General features: G+C 42.7%; 1 protein-coding gene across 2 annotated transcripts in view; it reads left to right on the top strand.

The window, feature by feature from the left end:
- Window positions 1-7090: 7090 nt before the first annotated feature.
- The window catches only part of SNX9 (sorting nexin 9), a 112268-nt gene continuing 97486 nt past the window's right edge, over window positions 7091-21872 (top strand). For both annotated transcript variants that reach the window (XM_037741924.1, XM_017538628.2), the window contains exon 1: window positions 7091-8002. In XM_037741924.1, coding sequence (XP_037597852.1) covers window positions 7991-8002 — 12 coding nt within the window. In that variant the 5' untranslated portion in view covers window positions 7091-7990. The remainder of the gene's footprint in view (window positions 8003-21872) is intronic.

Below are 21872 nucleotides of genomic sequence, written 5' to 3'. Positions count from 1 at the left end.
CCGTCTCAAAAAAAAAAAAAAAAAAAAAAAAAAAGAAACATCTCTGTTTCTAAACAGTCATTTACTTAATATTTTTTAAATTAAGCTAGAAATTCTAAAGAGTATAACATTAAACTTGTTACCTGTTTTGAAACTAATGCAGAGTTTGTATTTACTGGGATTGTGAGCTTTATGCACTTGTTTACTTAAAAGGATATTTTGCATTTTGACATTTTCTTACTTTGTCAAAGCTTTGATGGTTTTAAAAAGCAGAAAAGTTGCTGATGGAAAAATCCTGAGAAACTGGAGTTAGGGACATTCTATAGACATGTAAAAGAAGAGATGAAATATACCAGGGGACTGAAATGAAACACAGTGGGGAAAAGAAAGAGAATATTGAGGAATTAAATGAATGACTGGAAAGAAAAAGAAGAAAGCAATGCCATATGAGTAAATACAGGTACTGGATGCGCTCAGTACTCTGTCACCATTGGAAAACAGTAGCTCGGGAAATTTGTCACAGATCTGAGAAGGGCAGTAAAGTTATTGGCCACCACTAGCGTGAAGCCCAACCATGCACATAGTTATAATAACTATTAAGATCCGTTAGGACTTCCTGCTACTTCAGTTAAAGTTGGTTTCATGAAATCTTCAAAGCAAAACTCAGGGCAACATCGCTGTGCTATTGACTGAATGTTTGTGTCCTCCATAAATTCAGATGTTAAAATCCTAACCCCTAATGTAATGGTATTTGGAAGTTAGGGCTTTGGGAGGTGATCATGTCAGGGGGACAGAGCTCTCATGATTAGGATTATTGCCTTAGAGATCCCACAGTGCTCCCTCCTTCCACCACGTAAGGACGCAGTGAGAAGACGGCTATCCATGAACCAGGAGGCACTTGCCAGACACTGAATCTACTGACTCTTTAAGGTTGGACTTTTCAGCATTTAGAACTATGACAAATAAACATTTGTTGTTAATAAGCCACCCAGTTTAAGGTATTCTGTTATAGCAGCCTGAACAGACAAAGACAGACATTGGTACTGGGGATCAAGATCAAAGTACCCGCTCAAGTTCACACAGGTGACAAGCAGCAGAAGTGAGTTTTAAGCCAAGGATGTCAGATGCCAGGGCCAAGGCCATCTGTTCAGCACTCAGCAGTGAGTGGCCTTTCTGATCAACATCCTGGGGAAGAACAGGATTCACAAGGGATGGAGGATGTAATTTGCAGTGTCTGGCTCTAAATCATGGTGGTCACAGTAAATGTCCTGTACTTGCTAAATATTCATTAGCAAACACTGTCATTAGAGTTGCCTTCCATAAAGCAAGCATTTGGGAGCGTGTGTCAGTATGTGCTACCATGTTATGTGGGGCTTTTAGCTTTAAAAGTAGCACTTGAGTTGGGCGCAGTGGCTCTTGCATGTAACCCCAGCACTTTGGAAGCCAAGGCAGGCAGATCACAAGATCAGGAGTTTGAGACCAGCCTGGCCAACATGGTGAAACCCCATCTCTACTAAAAATACAAAAATTAGCTGGGCCTGGTGGTGGGCATCTGTAATTCCAGCTACTCAGGAGGCCAAGGCAGGAGAATTGCTTGAACCCAGAAGCGGAGGTTGCAGTGAATTGAGATAGTCTATTGCACTCCAGCCTGGGCAACAGAGCGAGACTCTGACTCGAAAAAAAAAGTAGCACTTGAGCCCTTTCTTTTTCTGGAGGTCAAGTGTGCAGTGAGCTGTGATCACATCACTGCTCTACAGCCTGGGCAACAAAGTGAGACCCTGTTTAAAAAAAAAACAATAACCCTTTATACTTTGTGTATTAGTCAGGGTTCTCTAGAGGGGACAGAACTAATAGGACATATACATATAAAGGGGAGTTTATTATATATGTATATATAGAAGTTTATTAAGTATTAACTCACACAATCACATTAAGGTTCTCTAGAGGAGACAGCACTAATAAGAGATATATATATATACACACACACATATATATGAAGGGGAGTTTATATATATAAAGGGGAGTTTATTATATATATATAGGAATATTATTAAGTATTAACTCACATGATCACAAGGTGGGGTTCCCACAATAGTCCATCTGGAAGCTGAAGAGCAAGGAGAGCCAGTCCGAGGCTCAAGGCTGAAGAACTTGGTGTCTGACGTTCGAGGGCAGGAAGCATCCAGCACAGGAGAAAGATGGAGACTGGGAGGCTAGGCCACCCCAGGCTTTTCACGTTTTTCTGCCTGCTTTATATTCTGGCCGTGCTGGCAGCTGATTAGATTTTGCCCACTCAGATTGAGGGCAGGTCTGCCTTTCCAGCCCACTGACTCAGATGTTCATCTCCTTGGCAGCACCCTCACAGACACACCCAGGATCAATAATTTGCATCCTTCAATCCAATCAAGTTGACACTCAGTATTAACTGTCACAGTTTGCAACTTGAGCAATGACACATGAACTAGAAAAATGTCCTTTGCTACCATATCCACTGTTACTTCTTTGTGCCCAGTCACTGAATGCATGTATGTCTTCAAGGACTCATGCCAGCCTGTTCATAACAGGTCAAAGAATTAAAAGAATATCCTAGGGCAAAGTTTCACGAGAACCAGGAATCCTACAGGCTGGGACTTCATTTGGGAAGCCAACTGGTGAGCCAATCTTATATTGCTGCCCTCACCTCACAGCTCAGTCCTTCTGGGAGTCAGAACTACCCAAACACAGCACACAGACTAGTATAGAAACCTTGAGCAAATGGTTTCTGTTCCGGCCTAACCCTGCCTGCCGCTGCCACCTCTGCCATCTTTGCAGCCTCGCATGCCTCCAATCTCTCTCTGCGCATACCAACTGTCCCTTCCTGGACGACTCAGGTGCTGCCAGTCAGATTTCTGCTCAATTTCTAGTTTCGGACACTATGTCCCTTTACTGTTGATGGCTCCATGTCTCCCGGACGATGGAGAGAGAAACGTTGACTTAGTCAAAATGGAACCGAAGTTAAAACCAACCAAGCAGCTAACCAACTAAAACAAACGCAATTTTAAAATCATAAACTTTTATCCATACACTCAGCTAGTCTAACGCCAAGGGGAAGGCTTATGTAAAATAACCTCTCCCATGTGGAGAAACAGGCACACTTTTACACTGTTGGTGGGAGTGTAAATTAGTTTAGCCGTTGTGGAAGACAGTATGGCGATTCCTCAAGGATCTAGAAATAGAAATTCCATTTGACCCAGCAATCCCATTACTGGGTATATATATACACAGAGGATTATAAATCGTTCTACTATAAAGACACATGCACACGTATATTCATTGCAGCATGTTTACAATAGCAAAGACCTGGAATCAACCCAAATGCCCATCGATGATAGACTGGACAGGGAAAATGTGGCACATATACACCATGGAATACTATGCAGCCATAAAAAATGATGAGTCCGTGTCCTTTGCAGGGACTTGGGTGAATCTGGAAACCATCATTCTCAGCAAACTGACACTAGAACAGAAAATCAAACACAGCATGGTCTCACTCATAGGTGGGTGTTGAACAATGAGAACATGTGGACACAGGGAGGGGAGCATCACACACTGGGGTCAGTTGGTGGGGGCTAGGGGAGGGACATGGGGGGGGAGGTTGGGGAGGGATAACCTGGGGAGAAATGCCAAATATAGATGATGGGGGAATTGAGGCAGTAAACCACCTTGCCATGCATGTACCTATGCAACAACCCTGCAAGATCTGCACATGTACCCCAGAACCTAAAGTACAATAAAAAAATAACCTCTCCTACTTCTCTTTATTCCCATAAAGGTTACCTGCTTTATTTTTCTTCAGAGCACTTATAAAAGCACCTGACACATCAAACATTTATTTGTAGTTTATTGTCTTCCCCACCCTCTACAGATTAAGTTCTAAGAGAGCAGGGACTTTTATCTCCCTCACCTGTAACAGCATCTGGTTCAAGGTGAGGACGTCGTACATTTATCAGCATTGGAAAGGCACCAGCAGCACTCCTTTCCACTGTTTATTTTCAAGGTCACCCTGAGGTTTTCTTTAACCTCACTGAATTCATACCCTAAAGTGAGAGGAGGCGGTATCCCCTTGTGCCGGACACAGGCTGAACGCATTATTACATTCTTCTCATCCTCTGGTCCTTACATGAGGTGAGCATCACACGTTTTCACTCCTTTCCACTTGAGTTTGCACAGTTGCACTTTTCTGTGTTAGTTTCCCATTAGCTGACCAAGCATTTAGTTGGGCTCTGTGCTATCAAAAACATAAGGAGGATCTAATTTTGAATAGAAACATCTGACTGTACCGAACAAACCCAGGGAAGAGTTGGTGGCCATTATTTTCTTGTCCCCACAGCTGTGTGACTGGAGGAGGCTTCCCATGAATCCTAATCACTTTATCTCCTTTGGCATGATTTAAAAAAAAAAAAAAAAAAAAGGTGAGGTCCAAAGCCTAAATAGTGGCTCTGTTGCTCTGGCTGCAGGTCTTTTTCTTTTGAAAGTACGATCTAGTAATAACCAAAAGTAGTCTGCAAATGCAAATCCAATTATTTAACAAATCAATTGTGTTATCCCTGGAGTAATGGAAGCTCATGCTACAGAGGAAAACCTGAACTTAGCATGGCCTGGGGTTCTGGGATCTGGGTTCTGAAAGCAGGTCTATCTAGAGCATCAGCACTGAGGAAGCTCGCTCAAAGGAAATGGACAGAAGAGAGATGTGCATGGGTGTTCAAGTGGAAGCAGAAGACAAATGCCACGGCCAGGTGCAGGGGCTCATGCCTGTAATCTCAGCACTTTGGGAGGCTGAGGCTGGCAGATCACTTGAGATCAGGAGTTCGAGACCAGCCTGGCCAACAGGGCAAAACCCCATTTCTAATAAAAATACACACAAAAAATTAGCCAGGTATGGTGGCAGGTGCCCATAATCCCAGCTACTGGGGAGGCTGAGGCAGGAGAATCGCTTGAACCCGGGAGGCGGAGGCTGCAGCGAGCTGAGATCTGGCTGCTGCACTCCAGCCTGGGTGACAGAGTGAGACCTAGCCTCTCTCTCTATATATATTCTATGAAACTGATTCTCCTCTATAATGACATTTGTGAGAAATGTTGATTTTGACTAATGTATATAAAAATAAAACTGCTGGGGCCGGGCGCGGTGGCTCAAGCCTGTAATCCCAGCACTTTGGGAGGCCGAGGCGGGTGGATCATGAGGGCAAGAGATCGAGGCCATCCTGGTCAACATGGTGAAACCCCATCTCTACTAAAAATACAAAAAATTAGCTGGGCACGGTGGCGTGTGCCTGTAATCCCAGCTACTCAGGAGGCTGAGGCAGGAGAATTGCCTGAACCCAGGAGGCGGAGGTTGCGGTGAGCCGAGATCGCGCCATTGCACTCCAGCCTGGGTAAAAAGAGTGAAACTCCATCTCAAAGAAAAATAAATAAATAAATAAATAAAACTGCTAAGTTTAGCACTATTTACTGGGGATATAGCGCCTCATTATTTAAAACGTGATAAAGATTTTAGTTACGTTCAAAATCCCTTTCGGTGGAAGTGCACATGTTTATCTCTTTTTACATACTTTTTTTTTTAGGCAGTCTTGCTCTTTTTTTTTTTTTTTAATTAAAAAAAGAGTAACAAATTTTTTAAAAAAGTAACTAATTAAAATTTAATTTAAAAAAAAAACCCCAAAAAACAGAAATGAGGTCTATGTTGCCCAGGTTGGTGTTGAACACCTGGGCCCAAACACCCCTCCCACATCAAGCCTCCACCATTACTTCTAAAAAATAAAGCCAGGGTTAGGGAAATTGTTCAAGCGGGAAAAGCTTGAAATCTCTGGTCTTCTTGCTTTCATGGTGCTGGGTGCCCAGGATGACTATTTGCGTAGGATTTGCCAGACGAGTGTGTGGAAAGACCTGTCTTCACAGGTGTGCCCCTAACTTTGCACCCTTCTATCAAAGGATGCATTGTTGAACGGCTGCAGAGAGAGCTGTACCCAGCCTTCAAATTTAAAGAATATGAAAAACTCATTACTTACGGCATGGTCTGAGCTCAAATCCTGACTTTTCCATATACTAGTGTGTGCTCTTAGCCAAGTAATTTCTTTCATCCTTTATTAAAATATAAACTTCAGTTTCTAAATGAAGTAATACATATACATGTCAAACACTCTGACAACAGGGTCTGGTGAATCTCAGAAATTTTCTAGGAATGTATAACATATTTCCTTTTTTTTACACAAATGTAATATACATAATGTTCTTTTTATCTTCTTAATATCACTTAAAGTATTATTTTCTAATGGGCTTCCTACTATTTTGTTTGAATGGATGTATCTTATTTACTGAAACGGTCCTGTTAACAAACACACGGGATGCTTTCTGGTTGGAGTCATTAAAGAACTATCTTTGATGAACATCTTTGCTCACTTGTACAAGTTTGACAGGAGGATAAATTCCTAGGAGGGCTGCTGGGTCAAGGTTATGGTCATTTTCAATTTGAATAAGTATTACCAAATGGGCAAGTTATTTAAGTGAGCCCTGATTGGCTCATCTTTATAAACAGTGGACAGTAATGAGTTTCTCAAATGTTTCTTACAAGGATTAAATGAGATGGAGATGTAAAAGCCTAGTATACAGCAAGCAGGTTGTCAAAGAATGTTGGCTTCCAACATTTTATTTACGAAGAAAGACAACTATTTATGCATATTATGATGACTATAGCTTTAACCATGAGCTCAACAAACACAAAAAGTCACAGAAAATTCTGCAATACCGTGTTTATTTAATCTCCATTATTGAACTAGCGAAATCTCAGGTCAAATAGAATATACTTAAAAAGACACAAGCTTGACATTAACTCTAAATACCATGGAGTATTTACATTTGATCTGATAGTTCTCTTCTTACAAATACATCCCTCATAATAATAAAAAGTATTCCACTAGTATGCCAATTAAAATATATCTTCCAGTCGTGTGTTTTGTCCTTGAGTGAAAAATCTTGCTGCTCAATTCAAGTCATTCTTTCATTCATTAACTCCCTTACATATATCCAGCTCTGGAGAAAACCACTGACAAGAAAGATGGACAATTTTAGAACCCTCATTTCCATTTCAGAGATCCTGTTATTCCCCAAACCTCTGGGGCCCTTGGGCATTTTTAAACGTATCAAGAGTCCAGAAGGAGGTTAACGGGACGTCACACAACGAAGCCCCCCAAGGTCCCGTCCCAGGGGCTCCAAGCCAGGACGCCGGCCTGAGGGAGCCTCCGGGCGAGAGGAAGAGGCCCAGGAAGCCATTGCTCCGCTCCTTCCCGGCTGTTTATGTGGCACTCAGGGTACTCCGCCCAGGGCACGGCGACCCCGCAGCACCCCCGGCGTGGGGCACAGATCGCGGGGTGTGGGAGCTCCTGCCTTCCGGGCGCGTCGCGAGTTCCTGCCGCCCCCTCCCGCCTCTTGCACGGAAAGCCCCGAGCCACGGCGTTCGGCGCCGGCCGAGCGTGAACCGAGTCTGGGTTCGGCTCCCCCGAGCGGCTCGGTGGGCCGCTGAACGCTTTCAGTGGCGCGGCTATGCAGACTTCGGGACATGGCTCCCGGCTCCCGGCTCCGGCCCCGACCCTGTCGCAGCTCGGGACGCGGCCCCCAGCCTCGACCAAGGGGGCCGGCCGACGGCGCGGCGCGGGGGCGGCCTGGAGGCCGGGCTGCGGCCGAGGGCCCAGGGCGCGCTTCCGCCGGGCGCCGCGCGCGCCGTGGTAAATGGGAGGCTCGGCCGGCAGGGGCGGGGGCCGCGCAGCCGGGGACTTTCAGGAACTGCAGGAGCGGGCGGCGCGGGAGTCGCAGAGCGCCCAGCGGCGGGGCCTGAGCGTGGAGACTCGGGGCCGAGGCGAAGGAGCTGCCGCAGCGCCGGGGCCCAGCCGGAGCCGCCGCCCACGCTTTCGCGGCTCAGAACCACCATCCGCAGCGCAGGAGACTAGCCGGCCGTCCCGGACAGGGAGACCCGCCCGCCATGGCCACCAAGGTGAGGGGCGCGCGGCGCAGGCCCGGCCGGCCGCTCAGGCCCGCAGCGGCGCGGGGAGGGTCGGGAACCGGGGCCGCCGAGGGGCCACGCCGCGTCCTCGGTGGGGTCCCCGGGCGGCTCCGCAGCCCAGCCAGCCCCCTCCAGGCATGGGTGCGGCGGGCTGTGGCGTCCGCCGGAGTCCCGCCGGGGAGGGCGTCGGGTCTGCGCGCAGACGCGGGTCGGGTCCCCGGGCGCAGGTAGGTTTGCGAAGTTTGCCCCTGAGAGTGGGCTGCGGCTGGCGCTCCGGGAGGGGCCGCGGGAGCGGGACGGAAACTTCCCGCAGCCCGAGGAAGCCCCCTAGGCGACAGGCGCTCCTTGTTGTCCGCCGTCTCCGCGTCCCCTTCCGCTGCCGCCCGGGGGACCCTCGGCTCCGCGGGGCAGGGTAGGAGTCGAGACCCCGGCGGAGAGGACGCGGCGCTTCCCGTCCCGGCCTGCGGGAGCTCGCGGCCGGGGAGGGACCGAGGCTGGGACGCCCAGAGCCCCGCTGCCTTCGCTCCTGTTATTTTTCTCTTTTGTTTTTGCTACCTTTTCAGTATGACTGGTATTGCCAGCATGAATAAAATATCAAGAGGGAAATGACTGTGCTTTCGATTACGTGTTTGCCTGAAAAAAGGCCCAGGCCCGAATTACGTCGTGGAACTTTGACTGTTGCTTGGTAATTGGCTAGGAGCGGTGGTCGCCTGTTTTACGTTGTTGTTTATGAAATTAGCAGTCACTCCTAGCTATCGGAGTGTTAAAAAGCCACCTTCCCCCGCTCCTTTTCCTTGGCCTTTTTCAGTAGTTATTTGATGTAAAATAGTTGCTGGGAAAGTCAGGGACGTGGAAGCAGGACCTGGGGGAGGAGGCTCCATCCCTGAGCCATTGACTGATCTGTGATAAGCCGTGAGGAGTGGGTTTACTTTTGCATTTAGTTTTTGTAATGTCAGTTTCTAAGGATCAGAACCCCTTTCTCTATTTGTTTTTGAGATCTCTGATGTACTTTTGGGTTGGTGGAAACCTAATTTTTTTATTTTTATTTTTCGATAGGTGTTTGTGGGTTTTGTGTTTGTGGGTTGATAAGGTGGAAAATGATAAGAAATTTCAAATCTCTTTGAAAGATCAGAATTGCTTGACTTCACTCTGCCAGATTTTGTGCTGCGGTAGATTTTGTGCTCTGAATCCATCTAGGTACCGCGTTTATAGAGAAATGGGGATTCTCCTCCAGGGAACCTGTTGCTGCAGTTACTGAAATAATTAACCTTCTTGTTAACGTATTATTGCCTGTGCTGTGCCTTGGTTTTATTAATGTGATAGAATTTGCCACCTTTTTAACGTATTAATTTTGTGTTGACCTTTTTAAAAATAAAACTTAGGCCAAGGATTTCTAAGGAAATTTGATTTTGAGGTTTGTTGCCAAACATTCCAGAAATTACCAGCTACACACCCTACTGCACACTCATCTTGCAACCTTAAATCGGTTTCTAGACCCTGCGCAGTGGCTCACTCCCGCCTGTAATCCCAGCACTTTGAAAGGCCGCGGTGGACAGATCACCTGAGGTCGGGAGGTCGAGAGCAGCATGGCCAATATGATGAAACCCCATCTTTACTAAAAATACAAAAATTAGCTGGGTGTGGTGGTGTGCGCCTGTAGTCCCAGCTGCTCGGGAGGCTGAGGCAGGACAATCGCTTGAACCCGGGAGGTGGCGGTTGCAGAGAGCAAGGCTCCGTCAAAAAAAAAAAAAAAAAAAAAAAAAAAAAAAAAAAAAAAGGCTGTTTATGACCTAGAGATCTGTTCAGTGGTGGTCAGTGTTGTGTTTTTCCACTCTGGTCTGCTGAGGCATGTTACCTGTACTGTCCTTTAAGTGGAATGCAGTTTAGCAACTAGTGCGGGTATACCTGGTGACATTTCTGTTTCACGGTTAAGCCTAAACTTAATTTTTTTCCCAAAAAATTGAAAAGGACAGTGGTTATTGTATTCATCTTGAACTGCATGTGTCTTCACTTAAACAGGAGTCTTAAAACATGTGTAAGCACTTCCTGCTTGGTTATCTACACCACTCCGAAGGCATATTCCAGTAGTTAGTTTCTTTCTGCTGTCTAATCACTGTTCCACATGGTGCTCATTTCCATGTTTACATCGTGACCAGCCATTTTCGTTTGAAGAAAAAGAAGAGCAGTGAAGCAGTTCTTAAACGAAGACCCTTCCTTAGTTTTCTGACATCCTGGTGATTGTTGTGTCCAACCAAAGTTTCATTTTTTAATTGTTCCTAGAGAGTCAAGTTGGTACTTTTCCTCCCTTTCCCCGTATATACACGCCTCCTGCCCTTCCCCACATCTGAGTAGTTCTATTTTTTTTCTTCGTTTTTTCTTCAAGGGGTGGGGGAATATGTTTAGTAGTAATGACTACCTTTTAATAAAAATTTAGGTTCCATTGGCACTCAGGCTGTTGCTATAATTATTAAGTGATGAAAAGTAAATTCAGTGTCTGGATATTTTAGGTGATGTCGGTTTCCCTTTGAATTTACCAGAGAATTGGCTGTAGTATCTTCAGATACAATTTTCTTACTTGTTCTTAATGTATTTTCTTAAGGATGTGGTTATCTCTGAACTATCGGGATTAAAAAAAAAAATTCCGCTAGTATATTTTACAATAGAAAAAGAAATTATCTTTTAGAAGAAGAACTGTGATAGGACAGTCCTTCACTGCTAAGGAAAGTTAATCAGTAACTGCACATTTTAAAGGGATTATCTGTTTTCTATTTCTAATCCTTACTCAGTAGAATGCTGCATTCAGTTTAAGCGCAAGTACTTGGTGCAATTGAGTCTTGTTTTACAAATATTAATACAAAGACTGCAGAACGTTTTTTGTCTTGACCTTTATTGGAAGCCTCCAAAGGTTATATTTTGACCTAGCCCTTTGGTGAATTTGAGTCATTATGTTTTATTTTAAAGATCAAATCCTGGGAAAGAAGTGAAGATTTTTTTTTCAATGTATATCAAAGGGGACACGAAGAAAATTGTTAGTGGAGGTTAAAACATATCTATATAATTTAGCTGTAATTTCCATGTCAAAGTTAACCTCCAGTCACTAATTTGGATCCTTTTATGCTTACATAGTCACCTTTGGACTAATTACAACAAGGTTCCAGGAGTTCTTGATGCTTTTCATTTTTTTTCTTAACTTTTCAGTTCCAATACCTAAAGTTACATGCGTGTGTTACGCAGCTTGTCTGGTTGAATTAAATGGGTATGGAATGTTAAAAATAATGGTAGAGAATGAATGAATTGCTTAAGATTGTTCCATGTATAGGTTAGTGAGAACAATTTAGAAGGCATGCTTGTAGCCTCTCCAGAGCAGAAACCTTTATTTGAAGACTAGAATAGAAGTATCTAACAGGACTTAAAGTTGATTTTTATGGTTTTTAAAATGTTTGGAAAATGCTAACCATTTAACTGTGCATAGCAGCAGTATTTTCTATGTGTCTTACATATAATGTTTGTGTAGGATTTGTATAGTCAAAAGTTTTGTGACAGTAGAAAGATGGACAAATCTTATTAAAGAAGGAATAGATTAGAAGGCATAAAAATTTTGCACTTTTCTACTATGCCTTGTTTTTATGTTGACCATCTGAAAATTATAGTTTTACTTTAATCGCCCACTTAAAACTTTGTAGCTTTGCAGTGCTGCTGTTTTTGTTTTTTGTTTTTTGTTTTTTTTTCCTCAACTGCTGTTCTTTGTCCTTCCCTAGGTACTTTGTTTTTACATGTTAGGTTTTTTGGTTTTATTTTGTTTTTTGGGGGGGGACAGTGTCTCGCTTTCTCATCCAGGCTAGAGTGCAGTGGCACAAACATGGCTCACTACAGTCTCCACCTCCCTGGCTCAAGTGATCCTCCCACCTCATTCTCTCAAGTAGCTTGGAATACAGGTGTACGCCACCATGACTGGCTACTTTTTGTATTTTTTGTAGAGATGGGGTTTCACCAAGTATCCTGAGCTCAGGTAATCCTCCCTTCTCAGCCTCACAAGTGCGCCAGGCCACATGTTAGGTCTTAACATGTCTAAGCATCACTTCCCCAGGAAAACCTTTCCTCTTGTCCCCACCCCTGTTTCAGGGTCATATCATACACCCCGACTGCCATTTTACATTTTTTTCTGTAACTAAGGGCTGTCTCTTTTGAATGCTGTCAGCCTCAAGAGCCTGAGACCGTGTGTCTGCTCACTTTTGTATCTTCAATGACCAGTTTAAAGGAGCAAAAAGATATTCTGGTGAGATAAGTGACTCAATTATTGAAATAGAAAACTGTTAATCTCCAACTGTAAGCTTTTATTCTTTTAATTATGCATTGTAGTGTATTTGTTAAAAGTGTATACAGGTACAAAGCAAAATTTACATCTGCAGCTTAGGTATTGGCAATTATATTTTTACAAACATAATCAATTTTATTAATGATTACATGAGATATTGCCTCTTATGTTTTAAGGCAGTTGGAACTTCTGAGACTTTAAAGAGTTGTCTTTAACCTGTGAGTTGTCAGAAGTGTGTTTAATTTCCAAAAATACTGGGTTTTTCTCCTTATCTTTTTGTTGATGATTTCTAACTTGACTGTATGTGATCAGGGACTGAACCTGGAAATGTGTGGAGGCTAACTTTATACCTAGCATACAGTCAAGCTTTTGTAATGTTTCACCTGTGCACAAAAGGAATATAGATACTATTGATGTGTGTGTATATTCTGTGTGCTGTATGTCCATTAGACTTACTCTGCTGTTTGCATCTATCCTTACTAATGGTGTTTCTCTACTCCGTCTGTTGTATCTAATTGATCCTCTGTCAACTTGATAGAGATGTTAAAATGGTAAATTTTCTCTACATTTAGAGTTAGTATTATCTTCTAGGTGAATTGAAGTGTTTATCATTATGAAGTGAACCTCTTTATCTCTGGTAATGCATTTTTTCTTAATGTATTTCTCATGTTAATGTGATTTCACTAGCTTTTGGTAAATATTTCCCAGATATATAAAAGCCAATAGCTGAATTTTACCTTTTTATCTAGACTGGTGATCTTAATGTCTGCCTGTACAGTATTGTGTCTACTGATGTATTTGGATTTCTGTCTACCATCTTACAGATTCTAGGAACCCACTCCCAACTTTGTGGAAGATTTGTGTTATATATTTCTTTTTGCCAGTGGTTATCATAAGCATGTTAACATTAAGTTAAAGTTTGAAATTACTTAATATCATTACCCTTTTCCTTAGTTACAAAAAGATGTAAGGTTATTTAACTCCAGTCATCTCCCCCAATATAATCAATTATTGCCCAGTATTTTAGTTATCTTTTTCACTACAAATTGGACATTATTTTTATACAGTTAAATGTTTTACATCTAATCATATTGTACTATGTCTTTGCTTACTATTTCTTCTTACATTTCAGTCTTTTGAGATAATTTTCCTTGTACCTAAAATGCATTGGAATTTCCGTTGAGAAGGTATGTTGTTGGTAAATCTCTTATGTGTCTCTTGGGTATGAAAATTACTCTCATCTTAAAAGAGTTCTAGGTTGACAGCATTTTTTCCTAGTCCAGTGAAGGTATTCTTCCTTTGTTTCTACTGGCTTTGACATTTGCTGCTAAGAAGCCAGTTATCTAATTATTGTTTCTTTGTCGGTGGGGTGACTCCTCACTGCCTGTTTTTAAGACTTTCTCTGTGTCTTTAGTATTTTGCAGTTTGAATTTAGTGTGCCTGTGTATGGATTTTAATTACACAGCTTGGGCTTTCCTGGGTATCTCGGATATGAGGACAGATGCTACATTAGTTCTAGGACAGTGCTGTTCAGTGGAACTTGCTGTCATGATGGTCTACATCTGTGCAGTCCCATCTGGTAGCTGCCTGCCACTTGTGGCTAACAAGAACTTGAAATGTGGTTAATGTGACCAAGGCACTGTGTCTAAATTTTAATTTCAGTAGCCACATGTGGCTAATGGCTACGTTATAGGAGAGTACAGTTGTGGAAAACTCTCAGCAGTTATTCATGAAAATTGCCTTTTCTCCACTCTTTCTTTCTGGAACTCTAGTAACATGAAAAGGACCAATAAAAAATCTAACTTCCCACCTCTCAACTTGTCATGTTTTCTTTGCGCTGCATTCTGGAGAATTTCTTTTGTTTGTACCTTCTGTTCACTATTCTTTCTTCAGTCAGAGCAAATCTCTTTTATCCATCCATTTAATTTTCATTTTCAGTTATCTTCAATTTTTAGAAACTGTATTTGGTCCTATTTAAAATCTGCTTATCATTCATTATGGTTTCTGGTTCTTCGCTCATGTTTTTAAGCTTAAGGATGTAAAAACATTGATAGTTTTTTGTCTGTTCTAATATCAGAAGTCTGATTCACCCATCTGTTTCTGCACATTCTCACTCATTGTGCTTTGTTTTCTTGTGTGTTTTGTGATTTGATTTAATTTTTCTTTGAGTTCCTTGTTTTCCTGGGAACTTTATCTGAGGGAATCCTGTTACCTAGATTAACTTCCAGAGAGGATTTATGTGTGCTGATATCAGTATCCTGGGGACATTATATCCATGGGGTCACTGTGTCTTTAATTCCTGCTTAATGTTTTTTCCACCATATTGAGTAGCATAAATATGGACCTGGCGTCTCAGGAGAAATTACAAGTTTTCCTCTTTACCCTTACATTGGGGTCCTTTTGGAGTCCCAGCTTGTAGCTTCATACAGGAGTCTTTGTGTGTTGGCTCCCCTGCCCCTACACAGTCCCGAGAGCCAGGCTCCCTGGTTTGTGGAGTCTCCAAGCAGGAAATCCTGCCTCAGCACATGTGTTCTCCCAGGGTATCTGCTTTCACTTCCTTTGTGGCCTCTCTGGAGCCTTTCCTTTCGTGCTAACTCAGCAGTGTGTTTCAAAAGGTGTTTAGTTTGTGTCTTTTGCTTTTAATATTTTATTCAGCACTTCAGTTGTTTCAGCCTGGCAGTGGCTCAGGTATTAGCTTGCTGTAGTTGCTGGAACAAAATCCAAGTCAGAGCATCTTTGTAACAAACCGTCAAGTGAAGGGTGTGGAATATGTGCATGAAAGTGTTAATCTGTTCACAGTGGGGAAAAGGTGAAACAGTTCTTAATCATTTTGGTTGAAACCAGACCTTCAGTTAAGCTGTCAAACTGTGGACATTCAAAACTTTCCAGTTGGTATTTCTTTGTCATTTTTCTTCTGACTGTTAAAAGCATGTGATAGACTCCGTCTTATTAATTTCTATGCATTGTAAATGCAGTGCTTAAGGATGCTATTCAGTCTGACTCAGTTTTTCTAAGTTATTTTTAGTATCTGGAAATCTGGTCATATTATAGTATTATTACACACAGGGGCAGTACTCAGAAATCACAGATTTGTGATTGTTCATTAAGTCAGAGAGACGCTTTAGGGATAAGTTAAAGAGGGAGAAATAGCAGCTTCATTCTGTTAACCTGTTACCCATTGCTGTCCACCAGCTCATTCATTTGAACTTCGGATGTGCTTGGTGCCAGGTCCTCTGTTCCATATTGGGAAGTCGATATGAAAGGCCTGTCCTTGTACTCCAAGGGCACAGTGTCCTGAAGGAGGGCAGGCTGTCTGCAGGGGCACAGTGCAGGCTCCTGGCACAGTTCTTCAAGCCCCGAGGCTTTCAGAGGACCCAAGTCTTGAAATTTCTGTGTATTAGTCTGTTCTCATGCTGCTATGAAGAAATACCTGAGACTAGGTAATTTAAAAAGAAAAGAGGTTTAATTGATTCACAGTTCCACAGGACTGGGGAGGCCTCAGGAAACTTAGAATCATGGTGGAAGGGGAAGCAAACATGTTCTTCTTTACATGGCAGCAGGAAGAAATGCTAAGCAAAAGCAGGAAAAGCCCCTTATAAAACCATCAGATCTTGTGAGAATTCATGAGAACAGGATGGGGGTAACCACCCCCATGATTCAATTACTTCCCACCAGGTGCCTCCCACAACATGTGGGGATTATGGGAACTACAATTCAAGATGAGATTTGGGTGGGGACACAGCCAAACCTTATCAGTGTGTTACTCTCTTTAGTACATTGAGTGAGTTTTAACCCTTAGTCTATCACTTCAGTTGCTTTAAAAGTACTTCCATAGTACAGCTCCAGTCTGAAAGTCCAAGCTTTGTCTTGTTGGATCCCAGATATTCAGTTCAGCAGACATTTCAGTAGCTATTTTGTACCATCTCTACTAAAAATACAGAAATTAGCCGAATGTGGTGGCACACATCTATAATCCCAACTACTTGGGAGGCTGAGACAGGAGAACTGCTTGAACCTAGGCAGCGGAGGTTGCAGTGAGCTGAGATGACACCACTGCACTCCAGCGTGGGTGACAAAGTGAGACTCTGTCTCAAAAATAAAACTAAATTTAAAATCTCTATACTTTTTGGTAACATCTTGGCTTTAAATGATTCAAACGGCTCAACCTATTGTAACTGCAGATCTCAGTAACCTAATGACTACTGATTTCCTAGGCTTTTGGAGTTTTTAGGGGTTGCAAGGACACTAAATATGCTTTACATACTGGCGGAATTGTATGAGACTAATCAGGTTCAACTTTTATGTAACAGAGTCGTGAGCTGCTTTTCAGTTGGCATGGACCCCCAGGTTGAAGGTCACATCACCACAGCATGCCCAGGTGAATTAAGTGTGCAACCATGGACAGAACCCAAGTGGTCAGGCTGAGGAATGGGCACTGAATTAAGAGGCCTCCACTGTTACCAAAAATCGAATTTCGTTTGTTTGTTTTTGAAACAGAACCTCACCCTGTTGCCCAGGCTGCAGTACAATGGCAGCTCCCTGCAGCCTCTAGTTCCTGGGCTCAAACAATCCTTCCACCTCAGCCTCCCGAGTAGCTGGATTACAGGTGTGCATCACCATGCCTGGCCAGTTTTTGTATTTTTTTTGTAGAGACAGTGTTTTGCCATGTTGCCCAGGCTGATCTTGAATTCCTAAGCTCAAGAGATCTGCCTGCCTTGGCCTCCCAAAGTGCTGGGATTACAGGCATGAGCCACTGTGCTCGGCCAAGTTTTTTTTTTTTTTTTCATTCAACAGTCTCTTTCCAGAATTTTTACTGTAAGTGAAAACGCATGTACATTTTTCTATTCAAAGAATTTGCAGTCTAATGGAGAACACAGACATATAGATATCTTCAATTAGGTATACAGTTGCTATGGTAGAAGTACACTTAGTGTACAGTGAGATAGCACAGTACTTGGAGTCAGAAATGAGACCCTTCTAACCTGTTTCCCTCCATTTTGCTTGTGGAAACCTAAAAGTAAAAATAAATTTGTATCAATAAAGAGGCCATAGTGTGAAAATTGTATGTAGAAGTAAGTACTAGTTAAATATTCTCACGTTATGTTATTCATGGTGCAGGAGAGGATCATTTCTCTATAGTTTAGGGAATGATGTTAAATACTTAAAGGCATGTTTAGTTTGAGGTCTCATTTAAAGAGCTCCTATTTTAGTGGCTGACCTTGCAGGATAGAAAATACATTTTATAGAAGTATAAATGTCCAGTTTTGCTGGTTGTGCTCTCTGGGACTAGTCACACTAAGCCACTCTTAGGAATCAGTGAATATTCAAGGTAAGTAGTCTTTCTGTGTCCAGGCTCGTTCTAAATCCTTTGTGGCCGAGGACATAGTGTCTTGGAATGGCTACAATGGATCTGCTCCTTTTGATTTCCAGGTAAGTTGTTGTTTGATGAGTTTTATTTACCTGGTTTGCAATACCCAGAGCTTATTCTAGAGAAGTGATTCCCAGCTGGCAAATTGTCAGGGGATCTTCAGCCCTTTAAATTGCATATAGATTGCATAATAAACTATAGGGTTACTTAAAAACACTGGACTTCTTGGTACCTTTTTGGCGTTAAGTATCAATGAATTATACTTGTGTATAATTACTGTTATTTGTGTGTGTGTGTGATATATGTATGTTGAGGTCATTGGCATTCCTCTATGATTCGTTGTAGCTGTTACATAAAAGCTTATTTCCCTTATTAGTGTTTGGTTTCTCTTAAGTTTTTAGAATAAAAGAGAAATTGTGTCTTTTATTAGAGATGCAATGAATGAACAAAATTAGTTCGACCTGATTATGAAGCGTCTGTATTTTCATGTAATAGTGGTGGTATAGCGTAGAGATTAGGGGCCTGGGTTCAAATTCCAGTCCAGTTATTAATACATAACTCTGGAAAGTTACTTAATGCTTCAGTTTCCTTATCTGTAAAATACAAGTGACTGAATGGATTCAGGTGTGAATTCCATTGCACAGTCCAGGTGGGGGAAAAATTATAATTTTACTCTTCTGTAATAATTTACAACAAATTCATTCCCATCCTGCTAGGGAAGCAGACCTATTATCTTTTAGTTCCCAGACCACCAGCTCTTGCCCAGGGTGAGGCATAATTTGAGGGCTGGGATAGTAACCTAGCGCCATGGCCTTGGGGGTGCGACCCCATCTTGCCCTCCAGTCTCCTCTCTAGGCCTTTCCTGCTGCCCCTCAGTTTAGTAGTTCTCTGCACCACTTTATTGCTGTGCTGCTTAAGGGCATGGGACCCACCTTGCTGGTTGTGCGTAGTCTTGGGGCATGAATCTCTGCAAAGCTCAGACACTTTCTGTCTTGATGTGACAAACAGCTGTTTGGATTCTCTACCCTCTCCAGTTGTTTCATGGTTTCGCCAGGGTTCTGGAATCAGGTGAAAAAACAAGAAAGCCTCACTGGGAAAGTGACACTCAGGCAGTGACCTGAGGTGGAGGGTGTCTGGATCTCAGGAAAGAACAGACCCTTCAGGCTGGCAGTTGCACAGGGAGGCTGGAGCTGAGGGAGCACAGGGAAGAGGGGCTGCTCCCCAGGCGGGGGAGGCCCAGGCAACCATGGGGACTTTGACGTTTATTTGGCAACAAAACCACTGGAGGGTTTTCACCACACCCAAAACGACTGACATATATATATATATATATATATATATATATATATATATATATATATATATATATATATTTTAAGAGTTGAGCTTGCCTTTATTGGCCAAAGCTAACTGCAGGAGTTAACAACATTCTGTTTGCTTTGATACTGGATTTAAGCCTTATTTTATCCCTTCTTAAAACTTAATTGGTTGTATCTTATTAAAGCCACACTAGGAAAATCCTGTGCTCCATTTAAGTCAGTCAGTAGGAGAGCTTCAGAAGGATTGACATGTATCCTTCTGTATATGAGGAATACTCCAGTCAAATCAGCTGGGAGAAAAAAATTTGTAAAGAAATTTAAAAAAAACTCTAATATCTTGAATTTGAGATTCTTTCTGATAGAAAATTTCAGATTATGTCTCCTGGATATACTGAAAGTAAATAAAAATGGCCCGTCAGACCATTTGACTGTTGTCATCATCATCATCAACGTCCTGTTCACTTGACTGATGGTCACCTAGACATAAGCACAGTACTTTCAGCCTGCTGGATTTCAGGCTGATGAAACCATTTATGATCAGTGAGTACTCACTGAATTGCTCTTCTGATGAGAGTCACTGTCTGTGGGTTTCTGGTGTAAACTTCCTGAAGCTCTGGCAGTCTTGAGAGCAGCAGTAGAAGAAAGCAGCTGGAACCCTGAGAACTGGGTCAGAATGCTCTTATGGGCTTGGAAGAAATGGCATCATCTTAGCTTAGAATTTGGAGATTCAGTGAATCTTTATTCTTTCCTGGTTCCGTTAAGTGATTATTTTTAATATGAAATATATTACTGGAATTTCATATTGTGCTAAAAAATTGCACATCTGTGTGTTTTCAGGGTCTTTAAGATGAAGAGCATCCCCCAATGATTAGAGAAGCACAACATGGAAATAAAAATTTTATTACCTACAGGCCCTGGGAGTACACAGCATGCCTGGAGGTCACACACAGGATGGTCAGGGAGCTTGAAGGTCAGGAATCGTGAAGGGCGAGACCCATCCAGAGACCCATGGGCCAACGCCTTCATGGGGTCCAAAGAGGTTTCCCTCAGAGAGGTTTAATTAGTTCTAGGAGGTCACAGCATGACTTCACAGCCCAGGTGGGGTGTGAGGGTCCGGGCCAGTGAAGTAGGCTGTGTGTAGCCTTCCCATGGGGAGGTAGTCACCAGGAGGAAGTTGTCTAAGGCAGGTATCTGGATTGGCCACAGTGAGGACCTGGGAGGAGGGGTAGAACTGTGCCCTGTGCTGTGTCCAGGGTGGCAGAGCCCTACTTCTGCTGTGAGAAAGTCCTGCTTATCTTCAAAGTGCATGCTGAGGCAACATAAAATGATGAGAATTCATTTACTACACTGTGACTTTTTAAACTATCATCTCAATAGTTTGGCATGATTCAATATTTTCTATTTTGACTTTTTATTTATAAAACCTTCAAACATGGAGAAAAGTAAAACAGCACAGTGACCCCCCCCTTGTACCCAGTACCAACTTCCGCAGTGATCCTGGCCTGTTTTGTCTCCTCTAACCTCCACTGCCCTATTTTCCCCTTCCCTCACTATTTTGAAGCAAATTCCAGAAATAATTTCATGATGAATATTTTAATATACATCTCCAAAATTGTAGACTTAACTGTCATTTCTGTTATAGAAAAAAATTCAGAATAAATTCTTAATATCTTCAAATATCCAGTCTGTTGATAGGCAGTGTAAACATATTGATAAATTAAGTTTGCTGTATATATTGAGTTGTTTGATAGGTATTAAAGTGAGAACAGTACCGTCTGTTATTGGTTGGCATTTGCGTGAGTCCGCCCATGTTAATGTAAAACAAATCTGCCACAGGTAGTGTGACCATACAGGTAACATAACCTAACAGTTAAAAAATATATGCATGTCTTGCTTTTATCTTGTTGACTCCAGTGCACTTATCAAAATCCTCATGATGCTACTGCCCAGAGTCACCTTGACTGTTGCCTAGACAGAACCAGTTTATCAAGACTGGGAATTGCAGTGGAGAAAGAGTAGAGCAGACTGTGGGGGAGACTGGAGTTTATTACTCAAATGAGTGTTCCTGAGCATTCAGGGATTGGAGTTTTTAAAGAAAATTTGGCAGCTAGGGGGTTGGGAAGTGGGGAGTGCTGATTGGTCAGGTTGGAGATGGAATCATAGGAGGTTGAAGTTCGGTTTTCTTGAAGTCTTCTGTTCCTGGGTGCCATGGCAGAACTGGTTGGGCCAGATTACTGGTCTGGGTGGCGTTAGCTGATCCATGGACTGCAGGGTCTGCAAAATATCTCAGTCACTGATCTTAGGTTTTACAATAGTGATGTTATCCCCTGGAGCAATTTGGGAAGGTTCACACTCTTGGAGCCAAAGGCTACATGATCCCTAAATTGTAATTTCTTGTAGCTAATTTGTTAGTCCTGCAAAGGCCAGCTGGACCCCAGGCAATAAGGAGGTCTTTTCAGGAAAGGGCTGTTATCGGTTTTGTTTCAGAGTCAAACCATGACTTAACTTCTTTCCCAAAGTTAGTTCCGGCCTCTGCCCAGGAGTGAACAAGGACCCCTTAAAGGTTAGAAGCAAGATAGAGTTGGTTAGGTCTGATTTCTTTCACTGTCATAAATTCCTCAGTTATAATTTTGCAAAGGTGGTTTCAAGGAGATGAAGCCCTTCTAAGCCTTTCCGTACAGCTTAGGTGGTGCTAGCAATGGGAGGATGCTTAGGATAGGGGTTAAAGAATTGACAGAAGGAGAGAGATCCAAGATGGCTGATCACTAGCAGCTCGGGATTGCAGCTCCCACTGAAAGAGCAGAGAACGAGAGGGCGCCACACTTTCAGATCAATTTTTGTTGCTCACACACCAGGAGA

Source organism: Cebus imitator, unplaced genomic scaffold, assembly GCF_001604975.1.
Source record: "Cebus imitator isolate Cc_AM_T3 unplaced genomic scaffold, Cebus_imitator-1.0 Scaffold6, whole genome shotgun sequence".
Taxonomy (NCBI): Eukaryota; Metazoa; Chordata; class Mammalia; order Primates; family Cebidae; genus Cebus; species Cebus imitator.
The sequence above is the reverse complement of the archived record's forward strand: the minus strand, read 5'-3'. Positions and strand labels throughout refer to the sequence as shown.